Genomic DNA, 25,994 nt, shown 5'->3' with positions numbered 1-25,994 from the left:
GTTCGGTCTAATATAACTGAAATACGTCAGATGTCACTGCACACTCTCCCGATACGGTGCTGCACAACGCCGACAGCTTAAGTGCATGTAGATGAACACAACCCTGCAGAGGATTTCCAGACAGGAAATATGGGCGCCCCCTTCCTCCCAGGGGAAAAAACAGCTTTTTTTTGTTTTGGTTTTGGACCAGACAAAACCAGAAACCTCAGAGAGAGAGAGCGCTGGCACTTGTGTCGACACAGTAAGGTGCTATGATGGAGGTTATATGTTTCTCTAGCCTCACAATTTAGAATAAAAACATGAAATAATTGAAAGCTGGGACTAAAATGAAACCCAGCTTTCCCAGAGATTCTCGAAGAGGAGCACAGGATTGAAGATGTTTTTATTTGGTTTTCTTTTGAAAACTGGTACAGCAGCACGGTCCTGGTGGCGGCCGACTAACATGCCAGGTTTACCGGATGTGGATTCGAACGGAATGAGAGTGAATATCAAACCAAACACTTGAAATGCGAACAAAAATTTGTTCCAACATCAGAAGCAGCTTCATTTCTTTCACATCAAGAGAAACCTTGCACCGTTAGACAACATTCTGCATTAAGCAGCAAAGACTAAGCAGTAAATCTGCTGTATTTAAATAAATATGGTGCTGATTATTGGAACCGGACGTTTTAGTTGTTCAAACCAAGCAGCACCGCTGCCTTGCATGCTCCCGTTAATTCCTGTTACCGAGACAAAGTGCAGTTCTGTTTTAAGTGAAAGCAAAAAGCAACATAAAAAAAAATCATTTTTGAATTTCTCTGTTAAGCCGCAACACGACTTCCTCCTTGTATTATCCTCGGCGCTCTGATTAGAGACGCTCCCACGGTGAGTGCCAGCAGGAGACATCCTGAACTGGAAAACCATCTTTTATCTGAGGGCAAAAAACACCAAAAAAAACCAGCGACGGTCTTAATGAGAGGGAGGCCCGCGCCTCCTCTGGCTTAAAACAGCGATCAGGCTGCTGTTTGGCACGCTGGCTCCTGCGGCGCTGCAAGGCCTTCACAGAGAGCTGCAGGGAGAGCTGAAACGTCGCCCCGCAACGGCCGACGGAGCAGGAGGAGACCGAGCCGGGGGGGGGGAGGGGCTAGCTGATGATACGGCTGATCGACTGCAAGGAGGGGAACTCCTCGCTTTCAGTGATGTGCAGGGTCTTGTGGGAGTTGAAGTCTTTGGGGGCGAGCACCTGGCGGCAGGTGGGGCACACCTGGCAGTCCAGCTCGGCCGCCGTGTTGGCCGCCGTGGCCGGCATCTGCCAGGCGTTCTTCTTGTTCTTGTTCTTCCTCCCGCCGGCGCCGGACTGCTTCTCCAGCGCCTTGCAGTCTGCGTGGGCGGTCAGGAGCTCCTGCTGCTTCCCCGTGTCGGGCAGGAGCACCAGCAGCTCGTTGAAGATGCTGTTGAAGTTGTCCCCGAGCAGGTCCTTGCAGCTGCGGTGGTACTGGGCGGCCGAGATCACACCCTGGAAACAGAGAGGATGGAGTTGAACAGAGCCGGTGAGCAGTCGGGGGTTTCCCCACGTACCCCCCCATACTGTTTACAGTCCTGTGTGCCACATTAGAAACGCAAACCTGGACGCTTTGATTGGAATTTTAGGCCAAAGGGCAACATAATTGATGCTCAGCAGTGTAGTGGAAGAAAAATAAACATTAAAAGAAAAAAAAAAGACAGCAAACCTGCCAAAACACGGCGATTTAAGCTGACCTACAGGACGGGAAAGAAAGCAAAGTGGGCAGGACGTCCGATTATTACTCTGGAGGACCTGCAGACAACCAGTGCTTTTTGGTAGTTTTGCATGTGACCTGGGTCGGTGAGTCTACTGGTACCATGAGGCGACACCCAGATCCTACAGGGGCTGGACAAGCTGCACGTCTCCGCCAGGATGGCTCATCAATATGTGAAAGGTTGCTGTGTCTCCCAGCACTGTCTGAGGAGTGTGGATGAGATCCTAGGAGACAGGCAGTTACTCTAGGTGAGCTGAACTGAGCCATCGGAGGTCACTGACCCCTCAGCCGGACCGGTATCTGCTCCTTTGTGCAAGGAGGAACAGGAGGACGACTGCCACAGCCCTACAAAGTGACCTCCAGCAGGTCTATTAGAAACAGACTTCATGAGGTGGTCTGAGGGCCCCGCCATTTCTCCCCGGGCATTATGAAGCTCGCCTGGCATCTGCTGCCTGTAACATTACCCAGGATGATCAGTTTGGTGGTGGGTCAGTGGAGGCGAATCCATTTAGAGACGCACAGACCTGTAAAGGATAAATAATGACACCCTGACTGCCATTAGGCATCAGGATGAAACCCTTAGATCCATTATTATACCCGCTACTACTCCAGTAGGTCCTGGATTCCTCCTGGTGCATGTCAATGCTTGGCCTCTTGTGGCAAAAAGTGTGCACAAAGTTCCTGGAGGATGAAGGAATTGATACCATAAACTGGCCTCCATGCTCCCCTGACCTAAATTCAACAGAACCTATCTAGAACGTCATGTTTAGGTCCATCTGACACCTCTGACCGTCCAGGAGCTCAGTGCTGCCCTGGTCAGGACCTGAGAGAAGATCACCCAGGACACCACCTGCCTCCTCATAAAGAAGCACTCCTCAATAATATCAGGCAGTGACATTTCAGCAGATTGAACCAGCTCGCCATATCAGTTTTCATTTTCACTTTCTCTCTTTGGGTTAAGCCCTATGTGGGTTTATCATTTTCATCAAATGATGCGGCATCCTTAAGTCAATAGCACATTACCTATATCCATATCAATATGGATATAGAGCAGGATTTTTTTTGTTATCTGAGATCTTGTGTGATTTAATTACTGGAGAATTGTTTTCTATGCATGCAGCATTTGAATGGTGCTTGAAATATAATATCCTACCAAAAATATTGCATCAAAGCTGTTCTGTGACACCGAGATGACGACTGCGAGTCAAAATATTGTGCAACTCTAGCCTCAACAACGTTTCCACCATGAACAAGGGTGGAGGTAGCGTTATACTGTGGGGATGCCCTTCTTCTTTATAACATCTAGAGCGAAATAATTTCAGTCAGAAGTCAGCGCCCAGTCTGCATACAGCAATAATCCTCAGAATAATCCGATGTGGAGGAACCTGCTCTGGTCAGAAGACACCAGAACGTTTTAGCTGACGGTGAAGCAACAGTGCCCATCACTTTGAACGCGCTCCTAAGGGGAAACATGGTGGTGGCAGGATCATGCTGCGGTTGCTTCTCTTCAGCATTTACGCACCAGAATGGCCCAGTCAAAGTCCAGACCTTTATCCAATTGGGAAAGCGTGTCAAGAACTGAAAATTGTTGTTCACCTGTTGTTTAAAAACGGCGGTCTGCGCCGAGCGGGTAGACGCACAACTCAAAGGACTCGCAGCTGTGACAGCGAATAGTGCTTATATAAACCTTCAGCTTCAGGAGGCTGAATAAAAGCAAACCTTTTCCATTTTTCTTTTATAAAGAAAAAAATATTATTTTAATTAATTATGCAAAACTTCCCACTTAAACTTCCCAGTTAAAGCCAAATTAAGTGGGATTAACAGCAGAAAAGGGTAAATTTGAGGGAAGTCACTTCGATACTCTGGTAGAGGAGCGGGCGAGACGCTGAGCACACCTGTCTGAACTGAGCCGAATAATTTTTGAACTGGTTGAACTTTGACTCATCGTTGTGCAGATGCTTCTTGATAGACTTGATGAGCTCCAGGTTTCTCTGCTGGAAGTCATCCGGCACCAGGTAGCCATTAGTCGGCATCTTGGGGGCCCTGAAAGAAGAAAAAGAAAACAAGACAAAACAGGAATACAGTTAATGAATCACGTGGCTAAAAAAAAAAAAAAAAAAAAAAAAAAAAAAAAAAAAAAAAAAAACGACTTTTGTTAGTCAAAGTGAATATTTTTTTGTTAATAGCTGCTCACAGGCTGACGGCGGGCTCCACCACGTTGCTGTTGAGGGGGATTCCTGTGAAGCCGGGGGGCGGCTTTGGGGCGGAGCTTCCCAGTCCGGGGGGAGGTGGGGGCATGGCGGGGGGAGGGCTGGCTGCTGTGGCTTTCACTGGGAAGGAGCTCTTGAAGCCTGTCAGGTAAACACAGACTACAGTCACAACTCTGACTGGTCAGTGTCACACCGGTGCATTATATGACAAGACGGAGAAACACCGGACACCCATTCCAGGTATTCAGCTTTTTTACATGTGGAATAATTTGCTGGTATACGGCCAACAACGATACTGAAGAGCGCCGGTGTTTCAGGCTGATTTGTCATCATTTTATACTTTTATTATTCAAACCTGGAATAAAATCCCTTTAATTACTAATCCAGGCCACTCATTTGAAAGTGCTTCCCCCAACCATGATACTGCCGCCACCATGCTTAGTGGGGATTAGCTTTCTGCCACATACAGCACCCGGCACTCTGGACCGATCGTTTAACTCTGCTCTCATCTTTAAGGTTTCCTGGAACACATTTCATATGCCTTCATTCAGCTTTGGTTTCTTTATTATAGCCCGCCATGAAAAGGCCAGATTTATTGAGTGAGCTGAACACCGACACCGTTAGATCTCTTGAAAATGAGATCTGGGATCTCAATGAGAAATCCTGAACGCGTTAAAAAGAAAAAAAAAGATGATTCAAGCTTATATTTTGCATTAACCTAACCTTGCTTTTAGTTGCTGCTTTTGCTTCGTGATGCCTGCTCCCTAAAGTTCTATAAAATAAATAAAACTCTGGTGTCTGCAGCAATACTTCTGTACTTATATTGAGGCCAAATTTCAAACAGGTAATTTGTTTATAAATTGAATGATTTCTATCGAACTGGACGTAGCGGAGGAAAGCGACTGATCATAAAGGCACGCCACACTTTTCAAGGTGTCATCTGGAATAATGTCTCAAATCTGGATATACATGATAACACTGATGTTATTCTTGGAGTTGCACTTATTTTGGTTTCTAGTCACCTTTAATTGTTTCTAAGTTGTATAGTTGTGTGTGGGAAGGCTGTATTTTTAAAAGGTATATAGCCACGTTATATGCTTATAAAACAGACCAAAAATTGATCATTAAAAAATAAGGTTCCATACACCAAGCGTCCATCCTGATAGTGTCTGTTTTGAGCCTAACTAGAACCCCAGCACCAGCGTGGCAGGATGAGCTGATATAAACAGATGTGGCGCCATCTACCGGCGGTATCACAGAACTATCATATGGAGACAAATAAATCAATTAATCAAAATTAAATAATGCCTGACCAAGCCTGACCGTCTGCAACGCATCGGCGTAAAGCGGCAGCTCGGCCTGATCGAAGACCAACCATTATTATTAAATAAACTGATCTACAGCAACTCTAAGAGCCTCGTATCAGAACATCACGGAGAAAGAAAATTCTCGTTCATAAACGGAAACAGGGACACGGCATCAAGGTGAGAACCAACCAATCGGTCTATTTATAATGTTCATATTTAAACACTGCAGAGGCTGAGAGGAGCATTGCTGTTACTATCACAGTATAAACACGTTTACTCACGTCGATCACCTCTGCTTCACGTCTGAGCCTCGGCAGCTTTAGCTTTTTCTTCAGCGAACACCAACGATCAGACTGTATTCCCAGTGACATTACAGTCTTTTCCCTCCTGGACTCATATTTATTTGCGTTTTTTTTTTCCTCTGTTGGATATTGGACCTTTCTTCATTGTTTCCACAGTTCACTGGGAGATGCTAATAGCATTAGCTGCTTCCTGCACGCGCGCAGTGTCGTACTTTCATGATTATCAATAAACGTGAACGGCTGTATTCACTAACAAATTGAGCAAAAACAGCAAAAACAAAAGCATAAAACGCCCAAATAACATTCATAAAAACTTTGTATGCAACCAGAGTCAAAAAAAATTCAAATAATGCGGCTATGCACCTTTAATCTTGGTTGTTCCATCCTTGTGATTCAGATTCTAAACCTTTATTTCTAGTCTAATCAAAGGATCAATAAAAACAAATGAAAACGCTTAAAATCTAGACGACCTACTGTAAACTGAAGCGTCTCCATGTGAAAACGTCTGCAGTTCTTTTGCAGGGCTCAGTACGGTAAGGAACCGGCTGGAGCAAAGCACTGTGGGTAGACTGCTGGGTTTTACCTGGAGGAGGCTTCTTGGTCATGAGAGCGGGGAATTCCTCCTCTGGCTCCGGAGCAGGATCTGCGGCAGGCGGTGGGGTTCCCCTCGGTGAGTCCCTGCAAGCGGCTGACGTCGGGTCGGCAGAGCCGCTGACCGCTGCTGCCATGACAACGGTGGACAGCGACTTGCTCCAGCTTTTCTCGGGGACGTTCTCCTTCTGCGCCGCCGTCTCCACCGAGATCGCGGGTGCCGCCATTCCCGGAGCCGCGGGCGCAGACGCGACGGGAGCGTCGGCGTTTCTCTGCTTCTTCTTCTTGCTGGCTTTAGAGGACGGGAGGTCTGCGCTGGGGGCGGGGTTTGCGGAAGAGGAAGTCACGGCGGGTTTGCCGTTGCCCCCTTTAACAGTGAGCAGAGAGGAGATGTCCAGCATGGTGGGCACCGAGCGGAACTCCTGCTGCGTCATCCCCCCGCCGTCGTCGTCAGACAGACAGGGCGAACGGGAAGCTGCTACTTTCCCTTTCTCCCCGACTTTCTTCTTCTTGCGGGAGGACGAGCTTGACGAAGCGAGGAGCTGCGGTCCAGAGGGGGCAGCGGCGTGAGGAGGGGCCGCTCTGGAGGACGGAGGGATCTGAGGGTTCGGTTTGGCCGCCGCGGTGCTGGTGGACCACGCCGAGCCGCCGCTGGCTGCGGGTTTGAGAAGCCGCACTTTGGGCACCAGGGCGGGGAAGTCCTCCTCGTGAAAGGACGACGTCTTTCTGGGCTGCCCGGAATAAGCGGGGGTCATCGGGGATGAAACGGCGGCGCTTGTGAGGCTGGGGAACTCCTCCTCCTTCAGGGCTGGGGTAGGCGCTGGCGGACCGGGCTTTACGCTGGAAGGACAAGAACACACGTGAGGCCTTTCAGCACCAAGCAGGCCGTGAGATGATCGGGCAGCTCGCTGCGCTGAGGATTACATTGGCGCTACGGCTGTGGCTCCCAGCGCAGGGAAGTCATCTTCATCTCTGGGGTTGGAGCTCTTCATTGTTTTTACTGTAAAAAAAAAACAAAAAAACAGCGATTAAGAAAAAACATTTACAATGATTCTAGTGATCAGAGGAGCACATGTCACCTGGGGGTTTGTTAACTGCTTTGAGCTGTCCTGCCAGCTGCCTCGGCTCCTCGGCCTCCGTCCTCTCTTCTCTGCAGTTTTTCAAAGCGCTCCTCTCTTGCGCGGCGGCAGCCCGCTCCGATTGCCTTTGCGCGGCTCGCTCCGATTGCCTTTGAGCGGCGCCGGCGGCTCGCTCCGCCTGTCGCTGCGCGGAGGCGGCGGCTCGCTCCGTTTGCCGCTGCATCGCCATCGACGCTCTTAAAGCTGCTTCCACCTGCCGGTCCTCCTCCTCCCTCTCTCTGCACGGATAAGATAGACGGCTCAGAGCTGGAGAACCAACACTGCGAGAAGCCAGATGTGACTGACGGCAGGATAGACTGGGGTGCAAAGCGTGTTTAACTGAATGCAGAAGTAAAAATATTTAATAAAAATTTAAAGTGGCTTTGCAAACCTACACATAGATGGATTTTTTCTTACTAATGAAATCACTTCTGAAAGCAATGTGTTGCTCTAAATCTCATTTAGGGCCATCTGAGTAATACAAACGCACACGCCACACTTTTCAGATTTCCATTTGTAAAATATGCTGAGAATGACGTGTCGTTTTCCTATTTAACAATCACATACTACTTTGTGTTGGTTTATCCAATTAAATCCTACATAAATAAATACAGGGCAACATACAATAAAAGACGAGCCTGTTATTGTTAAATGAGAAAACGTGACGTTCAAAAGGATGTGACGCCACGGTAACCTTAGACGGATCCCGGAAGCGGTCCTGCGAACTTACCGGGAGTACCTCCAGCTTTTCTGGCCCATCTGAGGTCTTCCCCGTCCTCCTCGGTTGTGCCGCGTCTCCTCGTAGTCCTCGCCAGAGACCATACCTACGGAAGCACACAACAACTCAAGTTCCCCGCCGTTTCAAGCTCCACGATGCAGACGCGAGAACGCGGCGACCCACCTTCGTTCCTCCTCTGCTGCCTCGGCGCGTAGTTAAACTGCAGGTCGATGTGGCGGTTCTGCCGGGCCTCCGCGCGGCTCTTGCTGTGCGCCGCAGCCTTGTGGGCCTTGTAGTCGATCTCGGAGCGGAACGCGTGGGTGAACTGCTCGGTGGCGCAGCGTCCTTCCTCGCACAGATAGTGGCTCTCTCTGAAGTGCTCGCTCAGATACTGATAGTCACTGAGGGCAGGCGGGTCAGAGAAAAAGTGAGAACACCGTCGGACACACGAGAGACAACGCGGGGCGCATATTGCTTTCGCCGCAGGCACCTGTAGTATTCCTGGGAGCCGTCGGCGTCGCAGAAATGGCAGAAGTAGTGGTCCCGGCGCAGGTGCTTGAGGAGCTCGTCGTTGTCGAGGTAACGCTCGTCGCAGAACTTGCAGAGCGGGTGTCCTCGGTGGCTCGTGTCGTCCGGGTCGCCGTGCGCTCTGTGCCGCGCCAGCTCTTTGCGATTGTACCACTTCCGCTCGTAGGAGAAGATCTGGAGGGGTGTCGGGATTTCAGAGCGCAATTAACATTTCAGCCGCTCTGTAAAATACGCGTCGGCTCCGCGTTTAAACTGGAATTACTATTTGGAACCCGAGGACGAAGTTACCTTTTCTTATAGGAGTGGATAAAATAACGCTATGATGACGGTTCATACTTTTTAGTAACAATCTGGCTAAACAGCTTTTTTATTTTAAATAGAAGATTTTGCTAAAATAGAAAAATCAATGAAATGAACAAAAATATGTAAACATTTAAAGTTGTGTGTAAAGAGGGGAGAGGTTTTAGTAAAAAAAAAAAACATATCTCCCTACTGGTGTGTTTTATTGGCCGCACTGCAAAAATAGACCTAAAAATATGAAATACTTTCTTGAAATTAAAGTATTTTTCCCTGATTTGAGCAGGTAAATAGAACTATTTGCCAATGGAATAACATTTTTGCACTTAAAATAGGAACAATTCATCTCCATTGTCTTATTCGAAGTGCAGTTTATCTAATTATCTTATTTTAGAGGGTAAAAATACTCATTCCATTGGCAAATAGTCTTATTTACCTGCTCAAATCAAGGGCAAAAACATTCATTTCAAGAAAATTTTACTTATTTTTAGTTCTCTTAGGACTATAGATCCTAAAATGAATACTACAAATAACCTCTCAGCTCTATCGCAGTCAGAAATGTCTTGTTTCTCTAAGCTGGGGGCTCAGAGCGAGCGTACCTTCAGATGTTTCGAGCAGAGCTTGCAACAGAAGAGCTCGTGCTGCTTCCTCATGTGCTGCTCCAGCTCCTCATACCGGGAGAAAACCTTCGGCTCTGGACAACGGACGCATTCTGACAGCAGCAGACGCCTGATTACAAACAACAACAACAACAAATACATCAGGAAGACGCTGCAAGGCGAGTGAAACCAGTCAGAGTCGTGAGAAAAGTTAAAAACGGGTCCTTTTAGTACACCTAAGCGATAGTTTCCGTAGCCATTAGTCTAAACATTCAGTGTTGGTGAGCGCATCCAACCCAGTGCTAAACTACTGCAACAGCTAGTCATTAAATCATTAAAAAAACTGAATGATTCATAACAGCCTTGTGGTGACTCTGCAGCCTCAGATTCTGCAACATGCCAAACGGATAATCTTGAGACCACAGAGTCATAAGCTGAAACCTTAACAGATGGCACATGTATCAGTTTCCTTAAAAAAATAATAATAATAATAATAATAAAAATAATAATCCAATTGATGACAATCCAATAAGTCCTGTACAAAAATGTTTATTTCATAAAGCTTTCTGCAGGAAGTGCTGGTACCCCTTGCTGGTCTGTGGGCTGTTATGTCAGCTGCAGCCCAGTTTGGTGGGCGTGGCTTGCAAAACTAACCTATAGGATGAGCCCATTACCCACTGGCTCTAATGAATCAGTTCAGTTGCATTTGCAGTGAAAGAGCGACGGCTGCCGCCTTTTCCTGTCTGGCCTCATGTGAGCTGCTCTTTAGAAAGTGAAAGCCCTCGGTGTGTGGCAGCAGAAGCGCTTCAAAGAGAGCGACCAAAACACTGACCATAAAACATTCAAAACAAAATACTAATGGTGTGGAAAAGCAAAAACAAAGTTCTCCGTTGGCTTCGGCGGACGTGTGGTCACCCTGGACGGCTCGGAAACATGTTGCGAGCTAAACTGCAAACCAGGGAAGCAAAGACAGGGTTGCACAAGCTGTGTAGATCAGCAAACCGGTCGGCAGATAAACCAAATCAGCAGGACGGACGTTTATAGACGTCTAGCTGCACGATTCTAGTCAGATACATATTTAGAAATAAACGATAAAGCTAGGAGCTAACGCGTATACTTGACAAAACAGATTTGGGGCTGGGTTTGCCCCTCCTTTTTTTAGTGACAAAAATAAATAAATAAATAAAAACAACCGTTTCAAGGTGAGAAAGTCTGTCTGTGACGTAAACGTGTATCCGATTATCCAGATATAATGAAAAGCGACGAGATAAAGGTCGACTTTGCACATGCCTGCACAGGCTTCCTTGGTACGTCGTTAAGGTCGGTGCATTGCACTGCAAAAACAGAACTAAAAATGCGTGCATTTGTACTTTATTTGAGCAGCTAAATAAGATTATATGCCAATGGGAAGAGTAATTTTACCCCTAAAATAAGATAATTAGATATTATGCACTTGAAATAATAAGTTGATGGGGATGAGTTGTTCTTATTTCAAGTGCAAACATCTTATTCCATTGGCAGATTATCTTATTTAGCTGCTCAAATAAAAGGACAAATACACTAATTTCAAGAAAATGTTACTTATTTTTAGTTTAGTTTAGTCTGTTTTTGCAGCGTGCTGCTAATGAAAAGCAGTGTGTTATTTGTTGCACTCCATAGCCGCTGACTTTTCAAGCATAATACCAAATTTATAAACTTCAGATTGGGATTCTGTAATTAGCAAATCTTGAAGGAGACCCATTAGTAACTGAGCAACCAAAGAAAAGAAAAAAAACCTTGACAGGGGGCAATTTCCAATCAATTACCTTAAACACAGCTACTTTTTAAAAAATCTTAGTTAATAAATCAACAGGTGTGTCAAACTGTATCATTTTATGTTTGTACACATAATAGCGGTGTGAGGCAACAGAGTCATCCTTTACCTGTACTGAGAGTGGGTCATTTCGTCAACGAAATAGATGTCATATCTCTTCTCACAGGGGAACTGCTGATAGGGCAGAGCCTGAAAGGTCTTCAGCTTTTTAACAAACACCACCTGGAACAGCAGCAGGACAGAAAGGCTTCAACTCAGAGCACACAAAACTACATTTAATGAAGAAAAAAAAAAAAAAAGAACATTTTATTGTGAACCACGGTTAATTTCTTGAAAGTTGTCGAGAATAACAGCAATGCAGAAGATCCAGATAGCAATTCGATAATCACTTTCAGACCACAGAGGAGCAACCAGCTGCGATCACAACGTCCGACAGGGAGTTAGGAGACATTGATGGGTTAAAATTTACCCACTGCTACTAATTTGACAGATATTCCACAGCCAAAAACATTCAGAACCCTGTTTGACTTTAGAAAACCTCGATCTGGGTTGATATTGTTCCCCATCTGAACACTGAAAGATTGTCTGGTAAGCGTATGTCCTATAAATCAAGGAACAACACAATCCAGAGGTTTGCTTCCAGTCCAGATAAATGGCACACGTTTTATTTACCGTTCATATTTTTTGGGAAATTAAACCAAGTAGACAATATATTGATTAGATTTGTCAATTCTTGCCTGAGCAAAATTCATTTTATCACATTTGAAGAACTAAGAAGGTCTAGATTCCAAAAGGCAGCCAAATCTGTGGGTTTTGTCACTCGCATTCGTCTGCTTCAGGTAGCCAGACACTTTAGGAGATTGTTGTGATGTCCTGACCCCTCCTGCCTGCTGATGCTGTCCCCGTGTAACTGAGATTAAAGTTATAGTTTGAACCTGACAGCAATAAATGGTCAAACACCTCGTGTTTCCCTAAAGTGGTCCAAAGTGTCAAACCTTTATTAGCAATTAGCAGGTCCACTACATTACACATTTAGCGACGCGTTGCAATAAATGAAACAGGGCTACCAGCACTAGATAAGATTATGACGATGTCTTCATTTTTATTAGAACCATTGTTGCTTTAAAAAAAAAAAAAGAAGCACCAAACGTGACGGAGCTTGATGAACCAACAGCGTTTGGCGTGCTGGTGTTAGCATGAACTACTTTGCTCGGCGGATGACAGCCTACTAAATGTAGTTTAGGCACAGGGCAGCTACACCACGTCTTTCCTTGGCTTAATTATCCCCCTTTTAAATTAAATTAAGATACTATTACTAGGAGGCCGTTTTAATACTTAGGGAGACTAAAAAGGACGCCGAGGCCTAGCTAGCTACGACCCCGGGCTAGAGTAGCGGAGGAATCCGCACCTTGTCCAGCTCCTCGCGGCAGACGGCGCAGTACTTCTGGTCGCAGAGCACCCTCATCTTGGTGGAGCACCGGTAGCACACCGGGTGGTCGCATTTGCCCAAAGCGAAGATGTCGATGTCTTGACAGCACAGGACGCACGTCTTCTCGGACTCTTTTGCGGTTGTTGGATCCATGTTGCTGAAAAACAAGCTGAAGCTTGAAACTGTTTGGGAGACAGCGTCGGCAGCGGGCTGCTTACGTAACGATGAAAGTGTGAAGTGCTGCCGGTTGTCGCGTCACGAAACGGTTGAAGTGCCCCAGATCTGTATGTCATGGGGATGGGGCGAGCTCAGCACCGCGGCATGGTGGTCACGCCCCGTTTCTTCCGCTGTGAGATCTGCGTACGCTGTCATGGCTGATCCACGTGTGTGAGGTGGCGCTCGCCGGCACGAACGGTCTGCCGTAATAAAACACACACCCTTTTCACACACCTCGGAGTTCTGGAAGCAGTCCGACTCCGCTAGATTTGTGGAACAATAATGACCCAAAGATAAATATGAAGTCAATGATGAAGTACCTTTCTAATATTGATGATCAATTTAAAGCGCTCAACACTTGAAACCCAATCTGTGTATAAATCTGATTGAATTTGACTTTGGAAAGTGCCTTGAGATGACACGTTGGCGCTATATAAATAAAATTTAATTGAAAAAAATTAATTGAGTTGAAACAGATCTAGTTTTTGGCACTTTTTGAATACACTACTGTTATTGGTCTTTCTAAACAGGGAAATTTATTTATTTATTTTGAGGAAACTACTATTCAGCTTTTACTTGTACGCTTCTAGCACCTCAAGATGTTATGTGCGACGAAATGATTAAACAGATAATTTTTCTCCCAGTGCTGGTCAACCCCTGCTTGCTCTGTATGCTGTGTGCCTAATGGTAATTTCACATTTCACATTTATTATGTTTAAACAATCAGTTGTTGACTAATTATAGCTCAAATGTCAGGGCTCTGCCTGGAGAGCGGAGTTACTGATCATGTGGTGTGATAAAAAGGGGCTGCTGCATTGTTGACAGTCCTACTCTGATGCCCTTACAATGACTTTCCTTTGAAGCTGAATAGGTGCTGTAGAAGCCAGTGGGGTTAATGCAAAGGCAGTCTAGTCAAAGTGGAAGAAATGGACTCCGTGTGCTTTAGGAAAATGACCCATTTGCTTCAGTCTTCTGATTATTCAAACTCTCTGTGACTCTATCAACCCTATCCGAGGCCAAGAAGGCTCGGTACTTACAGGAGCATTTATGGATAAATGCAAACACATATTTATGTAACATCATATAAATTACAGCTGTGTTCACAGTCATATGTGGATTATTGATTTAAAAAAAGAGAGAAAACTTGTAGATATTTAATCAGTCCACAAGGTGGCAGGAAAAATCTTTGGTTCACTTGTAATCACAGTAAGTCAGTGTTGTTTACATTAAATAAAATATGATCCAATATTTAATTTCCATCTATTGCCAAGATCTATAAATTGCTACTCAAACCTGCAGACACCTGGCCCCCATCTTCAATGGCCGATGGACTTGAACCTTAATGATTTAGGAGGATACTTTTTAAAAGCTTTTTTTTTCCATTTTCCTATATTAAAATCACATCACAATATTCACCCAGACACGGCTGAAATATGTTGGGGTATTCACAAGTTCAGTGAATCCAAGGAATGCTTAACACTGAACGTCTTACTTTAAAAATTATACTATATACATGCTTTTATGCACTCGGTATTGCAAACGCGTCGGATTTTCTTAGAAAGCCTAACATGTAAAACAGCCTTTTCAAAAAGTTTCACGTGCTTTGCAGCAACCAATCAGAACAGGCGAGCACCTTACTCCTGCGAGCCACACTTAAGAAACTCTTTCAAACCTTTCCCTTTGAATATGAGCTGTTCTGTCACATTTTCTATAAAGTCCTTGAACCTGATCATGACAACATAATGCCCGTGTGTTTTTTGCCCTAAAACCTGCGATCTTGAACAGATGAACAAATTCTGCAAGCTGTCTCTCTGAGAAATAGGACAGAAAATACAAGAAAAAAAAAAAGCTGTGAGAATACGCAAAAGCTTGGAAAAATTGTATATGCATTTCTATGGACCTCATAGAGCTCAAATTAAATATCATAGATTTTCTAATTTTAAAGTTTCAAAAGCCTTTAGATGCATTTGAAGTCTCAGGCTATTCTCAGAACAGAAACTAAGAGCTCAACCTCTTTTACATTTATAACATGATCATAAATAATACTGTCAACACTCCAATAATAAATAAAAGTTGAATATTCAGGTAAATTAAGCTTCAACCAGCGAAAGCTGGTGATAAATAAAAGACAGAAAAAGATTACAAGGAACAAAATGAAGGCTGATACTTTTAGGGAGTCAGTATAAAGTTTAGCTTTAATAGGAGCTGCTTATCACATAAATTATACATACAGGACATCTGCCTCAAGGTCTGGTTTGAGCCAGTTACCTTTAGTGTAAGACCACCAAGCTAAGGCATAACCTTAGCTACAACTTTCATCTTTATGTCCACTTAAAGATCCACATCTGATTCACAACATTACCACACTTCCCATATCTGTTCTTTCAGAAAAAAAATCACCATGAATCATCAGTAGTGGTTTATCTAAAACAGTTAAGGGTTAGGTGAATGAAATACTCTAAAAACCAGGTCACATCCAGTCGTCATCACAGTGCATTTATGTTGTCAAGTGTCCAGGGTTGTATCTCTGCTTGCTGCTTAGCGTTTCTTGTAGTGGTTGCTGCTCAGTCCCATGACTCTGAAGGTACAGCTGGCAATCTTCTCATAGAGAAGGAACATGAGGGCCGCGGTCAGCACGGTCTGCAGTAGCTTGGCCTCCAGGCCTTTGAACAGACCCAACATGCCATGTTTCCTGCAGCAGAGAGCCAGTACAAAACACAAAACTGACTTACGAATGATAAACATATAACAGAACACTTTTTTTTTTTTTTTGCTTGGTGTCACACATACAAGTTTTGGATTATAACACAAACTTTGATATCAGACAAAGATTTAAAATCAGACTCCACAGCATAGGAGAGGAAGGATCTAGCACATGTGGTAGGGTCAGCACAGGGGATTGTGGGACGCCGTCTACAAGACCGAAACACAGTTTATGCTACAAAAATCCAGAAAAGGGGCCAGACATATTACCACAGAACCTAGATGTCCCACTTCCATCAGGTAAATGATTCAGGAACATTAAATCAAAAACTAATAGACTTAAAAACAGCTTATTTCCCAAAGCGGTGAGGGCTATCGCCACCTGTTCAAAATCAAATAACCCACCAGCCCATTTCATAATCTGTCCCATGTTTACAAACATGATGCTGGTTCCACAGGTTCTTGATCCGACTGAAAATGATTTACATTGTCCCCCACGTTCTAATGTTTACACATTTCAGTTTCTCAGGGGAATGTCTGTTTGGACATCCATGTAAATTCACAGTTCTTTGACTTGAAGATTAGAATGTTTCATAATGACAATTTACACGCTTTTAACTTCTCTGGGAGTGTTTCCATAATACAGTATTTCACGTCATCCTGTAAACTGACTGCTATCTGTCATCTCTACTTTCGCAAGGCACTGCACACGACCCAAGTGAAGACCCATTTTAACCTGGATGTGCCAAAACCAGTTCTGGACTGGTTTCCCCGCCTTTTTTCACCTTTCTACAGAAATTCAGGGCAACTTACTTGCGGGTTCATACATGCGCTGCGGCTCGATCGGTAAGCCAGATTCCCGAAGTGAACACTCACCTGGCTCTGTTCACCAGTAGACCCTTGATGGTCTGCAGGCTGGACAGCAGTTTGGACTTTTCATTCGGTGTGTTGAACTGACCAAACTGTTGTTAAAAAAAAAGTGGGAGGCAAAAAATTAAATAAATAAAGCCAGTCTTGAAACGTTATCTGCTGATGGGCAATGCGTCACTTTGAACATGTGAGAAACTAATGACCGACACACAAACAGAACCCACCCTCAGGATGGACTGTATCGTCTGCAGTGGGTACGTGAAAGTGGTGGCAACAGCTTTGGCGACGGCCCCGATGATGAACACCTCCAGAGACGAAAGCTGAGCGGGTAAGAAACAAAAGGTCGGCCCCCATTTTTATTTTGCGCTAATTCGTCATGTGCACCGTGCTACCGAGTGTCTGCATATCAAGTGTCCTCTCATCCAGAGAACGTTCGAATGTTTGTCCTCCCAGCTCACCTCCCTGGGAACCCCTCTCCTCAGCTGCCTCTTTAGACCTTCGTAAATCATGAACTGAATGGCGGGGTTCAGCACCAGCAGCAGGGACGGGAAGGTCCCGTTCCAGAGGGCGCCGACACCCTCCTTACGGATGATCTGCTGAAATGCGTCTGCAGGAACGATAAAGAAAGCAGTGCCATACGGTGGTTTGAATCAGCATTTATACCCCTTGAACTTTTTCACATTTTGTCACGTTCCCACCATAAATACCCCTCCATTTAATTGGGGATTTTAAAACGACAGACCAACGCAAAGTAGTGCATGATTTGGAAGTGACATCAAAAAATCTAGATTTTCCTTTTTTTTTTCCCAGTAAAAATGTGCAAATTATCGAATGCCTTCAGACTAGCCCTGTGTAGTAAAGAAAGTCATCTCGAGGAAATCCACGCGCAGATCCACAGCTCAAGCGGTAGAATCTGTTGACAGGGCAACCACTGGTTGTGCCGTCCACAAAATAAATAACAGAAAAGAAGCATGAAGAAAAACACTGTTGGTAAAAAAAAACAAAAAAAAAACGCTTTAAGTAAACCCAGTTAATGTGTTCCCATTTGTCACCAGGGGACAGAGAAACACGTGGAAGAAGGTGTCAGGTGAGAATGAAACTTTGTGGGTTTTATACACGCTCTCCCTAAAGTGAAGCACGGCGTTGGCGGCATCATGCTGTGGGGATGCTTTTCTGTTCAGCCGAGGCAGAGGAGGTGGTCAAAAGACAAAAGGCATCTCCGCAAAGTATATAAGCACCAACATTTTCTGATTTGTGTTCATAAAGAATTTCTTTTAAAACCATTCACCATCGCTCCTTCACTTCATAATCATGCTTTACTTTGGGCTGGTCTGTTGCGGCGAAGTCTCAACACAACACCCCGAGGTTTGCGGTTGCAGTGAAACAAAGATGCAAAAAAAGAAAAAAAAAAAAAGCTCAAAAGGCACGAATCACGTTCCACTGCGATGTGCGCGTGAACTAAACGCTCGGCCATTTACCCAGGATGCCAGCGTAGTTCGTGGGCCGGATGTCGGCGTTGCGAAACTTGGAGCCCTGCAGCTTCAGCCTGGTGTTGACCACCCACAGAGGAGTGGTCAGCAGGACATTTATAACACCTGGAAAAGCAAGTTGGCTGGTAAAAAAAAAAAAAATCTCCCCTTCCGCTTGTAGCTTGCAAAGCTTTTTTTTTATTATTATTGCCAATGATCTGTGATGAAGACGGAGATCAGCTCACCTGCAGCGATGCCGACAATAAGGTCAGTGCTGGGTGTTGACTGCCTGTCCTTCAGCCAGCTGGCCTTCAGCCAGTGGAAGCAGTAGAAGTAGACAAAGTTGGAGCAGCAGAGGCTACAGATGACAGGGAACCATCCTCTGTAGGGGGCCAGACTGCAGAGAGGCAGCGGCAGCACATTTCAACTCAGCTTCTTTTTCTCTCTCTCTCTCTCTCTCTCGTCATTCAGCCGTGACACCAAGTTACTCACAGGCCTTCTTCTTTGATGATGTCAGCCAGGATGGACGGTGTAGATTTGGCCTTCCTGTTTTCATCCACTGAACTCAAAAGGAAATATATCACGTTCACGTTATCATACATGCAGAATTTGAAGTCTATCGAAAGCGAGAGAGAGCGACGTCCCTAGTTTTACCTTGAAGCCGCAATCTGGCAGTATCCAGAGGGAAGAATACTGACATTGCAGTCACACTTCCCTAAGAAACGAAAAGAAAAGAAAAAAAAGACCAAAGTCAGCATTCAGCAGACTGACCTTGTCTGGATAGTGCTGCTACACAGCACCAAACCGGGCTGAGGAAATGACCAATTTAAAAGTAAAACCTATATATGAAGCTATACCAACTCAAAAATAAGAGAGATATTTATTTATATATGAAAGTTACTTTAATTCGGCTGGTTTAGTTTACATTATAGTGTGTAATTTATAGTAGCATTCAGTGTCATAAGCACGAACCTAATTCCTTTTTTGAGGGCTAGGATTTTCAAACAGAGACCTTCTCCTTCTGTCATAGTGAATGGAGGAATAAAGAAGCGGAGAAAGATGGCTGTGAAAGCAGACTTACCACCGCCCCCGCCACGGCATGGACCAAACTCTCATAGGAGAAAACCTCGGCGCTCATGTTCAGCTCGGTCCGAGAAGCTCAGCTGATGAGAAACTCCGTCTGTGAACAGAACAGCTGTCAACACGCCGCTCGGTTACCCCGCGGACCGATCGCTGGCTTGGGGCTATTTTTTGTTGTTGCACAACCTGGAAGCTGGGACTTAAAGAACGGCATTATGGGTAGTGTAGTTTTAAACAAGGCTGTTTCGTTCCACCGCCCTCCACCCTCTCAATGTGTCTTTCTGACAAAAAAAGTTGGATTTTATTGCTCAGGAATAATTAATGTAGACCATTCATAAATACACAGCGTAGTAAATGGACTGTGTGGACTAGCTTCCTCTCTGTTTTACATTTCTTATGGAAAGTATTCCTGCCTCAGTGCTCTGTGTAGTCATGGACAAAGCAACTGTCCTGTGCTTCAGCACTCTTCATTTTTCTTCTCATTGGGAATTTCTTTTTTATTTCATTTACAAAGTTATCTATTGAGCTTTTGCTGCCAATTACTCTTTGTTTTCATTTTGTCACCAAAAAAGTACCCCTGGCCAGTGCATCTCACAATGTCTTTTTGTACAGTGTTTTCTTCTCCCAGTGAAAAAGCTCTGGCCATGTGCTTTTGCTATTTTGTTGTTAAAAGCTACCGCGGCCTGTCGGCGGTGAAACACCCTAAGTGCATCATCAGTAGATAAACTGTGTCAATTCCGGGACGCTATCAGACAGATGAATCATTTCTTTGTTGTCCGGTGTTATCCAAGTGTGGCAGGCAGTTCTGGGATAAACAGTTCGATCCACTTGACCACGTTGATATCGTAACATTAAAAGCCAATGCCATTAACTGTGCACATTTATCTTTTGCATAGAAGTTGTCCCCCTAGTTCTCTAATTTAGTAGTATACATTTCCTGAATAAAGTAATTAAGGGTGCCGTTGCCATTAGCTGCCGAATCATTTTTTTTTTTTAGTATTCACCCATGAAAAGGACTCATGGCCTCGTTTTTTTAGCTTTCTTTTCTAGACAAAGCTATTGACAAGACATATTGTTGCTGTTCACTCTTTTCTATCCCATAGAAAGTACTTCCAGTCAGTTTGTTCTACGCAATAATTATTTCCTGTAAAAAAGCCAACAAAGAAGTTACTCAGAGTTTACTTTCCAATTAAAATCTCTCCAGACCAGGTGAGCAGGTAAATACGACTATCTGCCAATGGAATGAGTATTTTGACCCCTAAAATAAGATAATTAGACATACTGCACTTGAAATAAGATGATTGAGATGAGCTGTTACTATTTTAAGTGCAACAATCTTATTCCGTTGTCAGATAACCATATTTACCTGCTAAAATCGAGGACAAATACACTAACTTCAATAACATTTGCTACTTTTACTTCCCTTTTTTGAACTTTGTAATTAGCTTGGCTTCCTTGAACACTTCTTTGAACCCACTAACTCTTGGCATTAATGATCAAATGTACTGAACTGTAGTGAATTGTAATTAGGTTTGAACTGTATGTGGATGTAATGAGGATCTGACTTTATTATTGGCTCCTATTTGAATGAACTGGATGGATTTGGATTTAATATAAATGTAACTGTATACCAACTTGACTTGTTTGTGTTGTAAAGTGTCTTGAGAGAACATATCTGATATGTTGGTAGTATATGAACAAAGAAAATTAGTAAAAAGTAAGTAAAACAGCCCGACACTACAGTTGTACCACATCAGCAGCTGCTTGTACAATTTAAATGCTCGTTTGGACATTGTTTTAACATGTGGTAACTGCTTTATACTGTGAGTAAAGACTGTTAAACCCAAAAAGGAGAAGTCTTCCATCTTGTTTTGTTTTTTTGTGCAGTTTCTGCAAGGAATCTCAACAGATGCTGGCATATTCAGTCTAAACTTGGTCATAATACAAATCTGTTAGGTTCCAGGTCCTCTCAAACACAAGACCAACCAAAAAAAGTGTGGCCGAATAATTTTCAATAGACACGTGATACTTAGCAGCAGAGATGCATACAGCAGGTTTTAATTGGAATTTCCTCAACAACATACATTATATGGCAACAAACACACGTCAATGAAACTTCTTTACCTACATGACATGGATCAGCAAACAAAATCTAACGGCATAAAAGGAGTGATTTGTTTTTTTTATTGTTGAACAAAAGAAGTTAAATTTAAACCTCGTAAAAAAACAGAAGTGAAAATAATGAGTGAAGGCACTTAATTTTTAGCTGCGGTGAAGTAAATATTTACTTCACTTTCTGTGGAAGAACGATCCAAGAATTATCATTTTAAGTGCAGCATAAAATATTCATTAACATGCCTTTTTACGTCGCTCGTTCATTCTCTTTAATGCACCGCGGGTTGCCCCTCGTCTTTTAAAAGCATGCCCAACATGCTTTTTTGGAGTGGACTGCTACAATAAATTAAACCGAAACCATTAAAACCCGTCAGTCTGCGGCCCATTCACTCAGCCACTCCTGGCAGACCCGCCTCTGCTCCTCGCTCTGCTCCTCAGTCCTTCGTTGCTTACTTTGCTTCCTCTTCTTCTCCTCCTCCTCCTCTCTTCTCGCCTCCTCGCGTTCCCTCTCTTCAGTCTTTCTGTGCTCCAGAACGGCGTCAACGGTGGCCTCCACTGTCCGCAGTGAGCGCTGCGAGACCCACTTGGGGTCGACCGCCGGGACGAAGGGGTCTGCGGCGGTGACGAGAAGGTGCTGAGGCTGCAGGGGAATGTGGAGGAGGTAGGCGTGCAGCATCATTCGGTACGGAGAGTCATCCGCTCCCAGGCTGTAGGTGAAGTCTCCGACGATGGGGTGTCCGATGGCGCTGCAGTGGACCCTTAACTGGTGGGTCCGACCTGAATAAACGAACAAACGTCACAGCAGTCACCTGAAACAGTTTCCTGATATGCTGGAAGTATGTCAAGGTAAACGTTTTCCATTGCAGTTTTTGGGATTTAATGGGACAGGGCAAAACAAATTTGGGAAGTGAAAGGAACATGAAACAGGATTTTCAAACTTCCTAGCGGTAAATCTAAAATGTTGGTGCGCATTCATATTTACTCCCAGAGTCAATACATGACCACCTTTTGTTGCAATTAACAGCAACACGAGTTCTGCGGTATGGCTCTACCGTTTTTGGACATCGACAGCCCAAATATTTATGCATCCTTCTTTTCAAAATATAGCCATCCGTGTTTTTATCAACTCTGACCATCCTCACAGAGAGTGTTCCTGGGCAATATGGAGCAAAAATAATATCTAAATATTTTTAGGCTGAATGCCAATATAGCATATTTATCTGGATATGTTTTTCTTTTCTGGAATTAACTAGAAAAAGGCGTCTCTGAATCAAAGCTTTATCCCAAATGTCTCACAGGCACATTTTTTTAACAAACAGCTGTAGATAAATATGGGAAATAGGAGAAAAATAGCCTACTGTAATACATAAAAGTATATTTATAATGCGACTTAGACCATCTCGATATAAATGATATAGTCTCATCTTATGTCTCTCATTTTTAATCTCGATATTTTACATTTTTTTATATATATTTCCGAGCCCTAGGTTGTGATTAATTGATTCTCCCCACACACAGCAATTTTCCTTTTAGGCCCAAAAGATACATTTAGGTCTGATCTACTAACACTACTTTGCTTAGTCTACCTCATATAGTCCCAACAAAATATACTAATGTGCTGCAAAGTGGCAAAATGTGGAAAAGTTTAAGAGTTATGATTAGTTTGCAAGGCTTTGTCAATGAAAGGAAAGAAATTGGATCAGGCACTGTACCAGTGAGTGGCTGCAGCAGCACCTTGGTGACCGGGTCTCCGTCATACACCCCGTACTCCAACACTGTCAGCTCAGTCTGGGAAGGCTTTGGGTTCTCACAACCTGTGGAGCAAACATGAGGAAATGCTGCAAACCTTTTCAAACAAGCCGTCTGTTGTTACTATTATATTTAACATCCGGGATCCCTCCCAGTCACAATTAATTATCCAGGTCTAAACACAACAAGCGGATTTCAAACCGACCAACACTCCTGTACCTTCACTTCCTTCAATGCACATCATGTGTGTTTTTCCCTCCATGGAGTTCTTGCCGATGGCGAAGTCCAGAGTTTGTGTCTCCTTTTCCACCCATCCACGAAGCTGGGAAGGAAAAGAAACTAGGTGAGCAAATCCTCGTCATCTGTTCCTATTAAACATTTTAAAGTTGTACGACTTGAACTTTTTTTTAGCGTGACTTGACGCCATTTCCTTAAAAGCAACAAACGGTTAGTGTAGGATTTACAGATGTCCAAATACCTGTGGGAGTTTTGTCAAATGGAAAGGAGCAGAAGACAGAAAGGCTCACAAAGAGATGTGTTAGCAGTTGCACGCCTGTGGTACATCCTGTTTAACGACCATAACTTTCAGGATTGAAAAGCTAAACGGAAAAGAGATTTCAGATCATACAGGAACATTTTACCTGCATAATCGCCTTATTTGTAATTTATGTATTAACTATTATATATCAAGTAATTTTAAATACGATTAAAACTAACAGCCACCTTGGTAGGAGGAGGTGTCGTTATCTTTCATCATGCTGAAGGGATTTTTTGGCAGTAATTTGGCGTTGATACGAAACTAAAAACTAGCCGATCAAAGTTTAATTACCCCGTACATCCCTAACAGGGAGCACTTTGCCTGTTTCTCTCCTGCTTTCTTTCCTAGCTGCTGTGTTAACTGGCTTAGTCAAAGCTAGCGACCTTTGAAAGAGCTAAGATGCTGTTTTTTTTGTTTGTTTTTTTTTTTTTACTTTTTGAAGGAAAGAAGGAAGAAACGAAAGAAGGACTCCCATCTGCATCTAAGTGAAAACTGAAACCTACATTTAGGAATTCAACATACTCTTCTTCTCCACAATGGACCAACAAGGTTTTTGAAATAAGAATATGTTTACAAACTCAAGCTTCTTTTTACAGACTTTTCAAGACTTTGTAGGAACCCTAAAAATTCCGGATTTGCTTTAATTGACCCGTCTTCCAGTCTCTTTAATATTAACATGGCGATTTGCTGCAGTATGCAGCAAATCCTGGTAAATGCTTGCGGTTTTTTTTTCTCCATACCAAAGACAGGTAGGCTTTGGTGACGGTACGGTCCTTAAAGCAGCGGTACGCCCTTCCAGCAGCAGCCTTATTGAGAGCGACACAAAGAGCTCCGCTGGTGGAAAAATCCAACTGGTGACAAAACCTGCTGGGAGAAAAGTACAAATAAATGCATAAATAAATAAATGCACCACTTGAATGAACGCAGGTGCTGACCTGAAGCCATAGTAGGTCCTGGGGTCTGCCAGATGGGGGAAGTGATGCTGCAGCTGCATCTGCACAGTCTGCTTTTCATACCACATCTTGCTGTCTATGCGGATATCCCAGTGCTTGTCCACAATGATGTAGTCGTCGCTCTGGTACAACACACGCAGGCTCTCAATGCTGGCTGGCTCTGAGCTCATCCTGAGCAGCTGTCAGGTGGTCCAGCCCTGCAGGGACTGGGTGGCCGCTTCTGACAAAAAAAGGAGCCAACACACTGAGTCGTAACTATTTTTTTATTTAACAGCTAATATCGGGTGTTTAACTTCTGACTGGATCAACACTAAGCCTTTAGTTTAGTAAACCACCTTTATAATGTAATAAGTAGCTTATGGTGGAGTTGTCTGTTAATCCCAAATGAGTACATCCCTTTCACTGACACCATGAGGATAGAGTGAAGTTAAAATTAGCAAGTTAGCGCTGCCGTTTCACCTCTAAAAGTTTGAACAATTTGTACATAAGCATGTGGAATACGAACATCTTTCCCGACAATAAACTATTTGTTACACGTCTCTACAAGTAATCGTATTTGACTCCTAATGAAGCGAAACGTGAGGAGCGTACCTCCAGAACATGTAAACAGAACCACGACTCACAGATCCCCTTTGCGCATGCGCGCGATCTTCTTCTCTCATGTTTAATAGTCAATTGGGATTATGTCGCCACCCTCAGGTATGGAGCGCTAAAAATGCAGGGGAAAGGTTTATTTGTCCCTTTGTCTTACAAAAACAAACAAACAAATAAATAAATAAAAAGCACTATTACACCCCGAAAATTTAAAAACAACAATTCAAATTGTTGTTTTTAAATTTAAATTTTAAATTCAATTCAAAATACTTTATTTATCCCAAAGCGAAATTAAATGTATGTCATACAGAAGGATGGTAGTACTCTGCCATGTTGTGTTGTGATACCAGATGCACCCTACCCTCAAGATGAAACATACCTTAACATATATATCTATATCTATCTATATCTATATCTATATATCTATCTATCTATCTATCTATCTATCTATCTATCTATCTATCTATCTATCTATCTATCTATCTATCTATCTATCTATACATATATATATATATATATATATATATATATATATATATATATATATATATATATATATATATATATATATATGCACACCCCATGCACCCGCCTCCCACCGTCATTGCATGGAGGAAAAAGATAACAGTAGTCTGAGAGAGGCTGTTAGTAAAAATCGTTAATCCGTGTTTATGCATTTACTCTTTTAAGAAAAAGAGCAGTGTGTTATGAAAGCTCTTTCTTTGTAAAACCCAGAACTGAACAAATAAATCAGCCAGGGTAACAGGCTGAAACCGAAATGAGGCTCTATAACCACAGACGCTGGTCCCCAGTCTGGAGTGATTTTGTGTGGAAATATCCTGGAGCAAATGAAATGTAGGGTAATGGGTTTGCACTACAATCGGTTACTTTCCTTACCAGCATCTGAATCCACTGAAATCAATGGAGGGTTCATGTCTGCAATTTTGTGATTTGCTGTGATTCAATTGCTTTGGCAAACAGTGATTCTGAATAATATATGATGAATCTTTTCCACTATTTCCCTTGGTTTTAATCGAT

The 25,994-nt window shown here is 43.5% G+C and overlaps 3 protein-coding genes across 4 annotated transcripts; all 3 read right to left on the bottom strand.

Annotated features, from left to right (window-relative positions):
• Nucleotides 1-365: 365 nt before the first annotated feature.
• znf598 (zinc finger protein 598) lies at nt 366-12,976 on the bottom strand. Its single transcript, XM_012873118.3, has 12 exons — nt 12,649-12,976; nt 11,350-11,462; nt 9,428-9,557; nt 8,494-8,705; nt 8,187-8,404; nt 8,016-8,109; nt 7,247-7,524; nt 7,092-7,167; nt 6,160-7,007; nt 3,952-4,108; nt 3,653-3,800; nt 366-1,495 (listed from the first exon to the last, which is right to left on the bottom strand). The coding sequence occupies exons 1-12, from the start codon at nt 12,820-12,822 to the stop codon at nt 1,124-1,126; spliced, it is 2,820 nt and encodes a 939-aa protein (XP_012728572.2). The 5' UTR covers nt 12,823-12,976; the 3' UTR covers nt 366-1,123.
• A 2,076-nt stretch (nt 12,977-15,052) lies between these two features.
• Nucleotides 15,053-19,203, bottom strand: slc25a17 (solute carrier family 25 member 17). Its single transcript, XM_012873132.3, has 9 exons — nt 19,009-19,203; nt 18,582-18,642; nt 18,420-18,486; nt 18,173-18,324; nt 17,937-18,053; nt 16,917-17,065; nt 16,683-16,778; nt 16,465-16,550; nt 15,053-15,577 (listed from the first exon to the last, which is right to left on the bottom strand). Exons 1-9 carry the CDS (start codon nt 19,063-19,065, stop codon nt 15,424-15,426), a joined length of 939 nt encoding a protein of 312 aa, XP_012728586.2. The 5' UTR covers nt 19,066-19,203; the 3' UTR covers nt 15,053-15,423.
• Nucleotides 19,204-21,033: 1,830 nt separating this feature from the next.
• rpusd1 (RNA pseudouridine synthase domain containing 1) lies at nt 21,034-25,028 on the bottom strand. 2 transcript variants are annotated; one of them, XM_012873073.3, is made up of 6 exons: nt 24,954-25,028; nt 24,345-24,582; nt 24,150-24,273; nt 23,091-23,193; nt 22,835-22,936; nt 21,034-21,899 (listed from the first exon to the last, which is right to left on the bottom strand). In XM_012873073.3, the coding sequence occupies exons 2-6, from the start codon at nt 24,530-24,532 to the stop codon at nt 21,493-21,495; spliced, it is 924 nt and encodes a 307-aa protein (XP_012728527.2). In that variant the 5' UTR covers nt 24,533-24,582; nt 24,954-25,028; the 3' UTR covers nt 21,034-21,492. The 2 variants fall into 2 exon arrangements, with proteins under 2 accessions (XP_012728527.2, XP_021177505.2); XM_021321830.2 differs by having other exon boundaries at nt 24,345-24,990.
• Nucleotides 25,029-25,994: the final 966 nt, after the last annotated feature.

This window comes from Fundulus heteroclitus, chromosome 16, assembly GCF_011125445.2.
Source record: "Fundulus heteroclitus isolate FHET01 chromosome 16, MU-UCD_Fhet_4.1, whole genome shotgun sequence".
Lineage (NCBI taxonomy): Eukaryota > Metazoa > Chordata > Actinopteri > Cyprinodontiformes > Fundulidae > Fundulus > Fundulus heteroclitus.
Note: the sequence above shows the minus strand (reverse complement) of the source record. Positions and strands in the feature narration are given on the sequence as shown.

What these genes read in the sequence shown, in the direction of transcription:
- znf598 (XM_012873118.3), bottom strand. Translation starts at nt 12,822, where the DNA reads ATGGATCCAACAACCGCAAAAGAGTCCGAGAAGACGTGCGTCCTGTGC. An exon ending in GCAGCAGAGGAGGAACGAAG is followed by an intron (nt 8,110 to 8,186) that starts GTGGGTCGCCGC and finishes GTGCTTCCGTAG; the next exon opens with GTATGGTCTCTGGCGAGGAC. An exon ending in AAAAGCTGGAGGTACTCCCG is followed by an intron (nt 7,525 to 8,015) that starts GTAAGTTCGCAG and finishes TTATCCGTGCAG; the next exon opens with AGAGAGGGAGGAGGAGGACC.
- slc25a17 (XM_012873132.3), bottom strand. Translation starts at nt 19,065, where the DNA reads ATGAGCGCCGAGGTTTTCTCCTATGAGAGTTTGGTCCATGCCGTGGCG. An exon ending in GAACTACGCTGGCATCCTGG is followed by an intron (nt 17,066 to 17,936) that starts GTAAATGGCCGA and finishes TCGTTCCTGCAG; the next exon opens with ACGCATTTCAGCAGATCATC. An exon ending in CGATACAGTCCATCCTGAGG is followed by an intron (nt 16,551 to 16,682) that starts GTGGGTTCTGTT and finishes TTTTAACAACAG; the next exon opens with TTTGGTCAGTTCAACACACC.
- rpusd1 (XM_012873073.3), bottom strand. Translation starts at nt 24,532, where the DNA reads ATGAGCTCAGAGCCAGCCAGCATTGAGAGCCTGCGTGTGTTGTACCAG. An exon ending in GTGCATTGAAGGAAGTGAAG is followed by an intron (nt 22,937 to 23,090) that starts GTACAGGAGTGT and finishes TTTGCTCCACAG; the next exon opens with GTTGTGAGAACCCAAAGCCT. An exon ending in GCTGCTGCAGCCACTCACTG is followed by an intron (nt 21,900 to 22,834) that starts GTACAGTGCCTG and finishes TCGTTTATTCAG; the next exon opens with GTCGGACCCACCAGTTAAGG.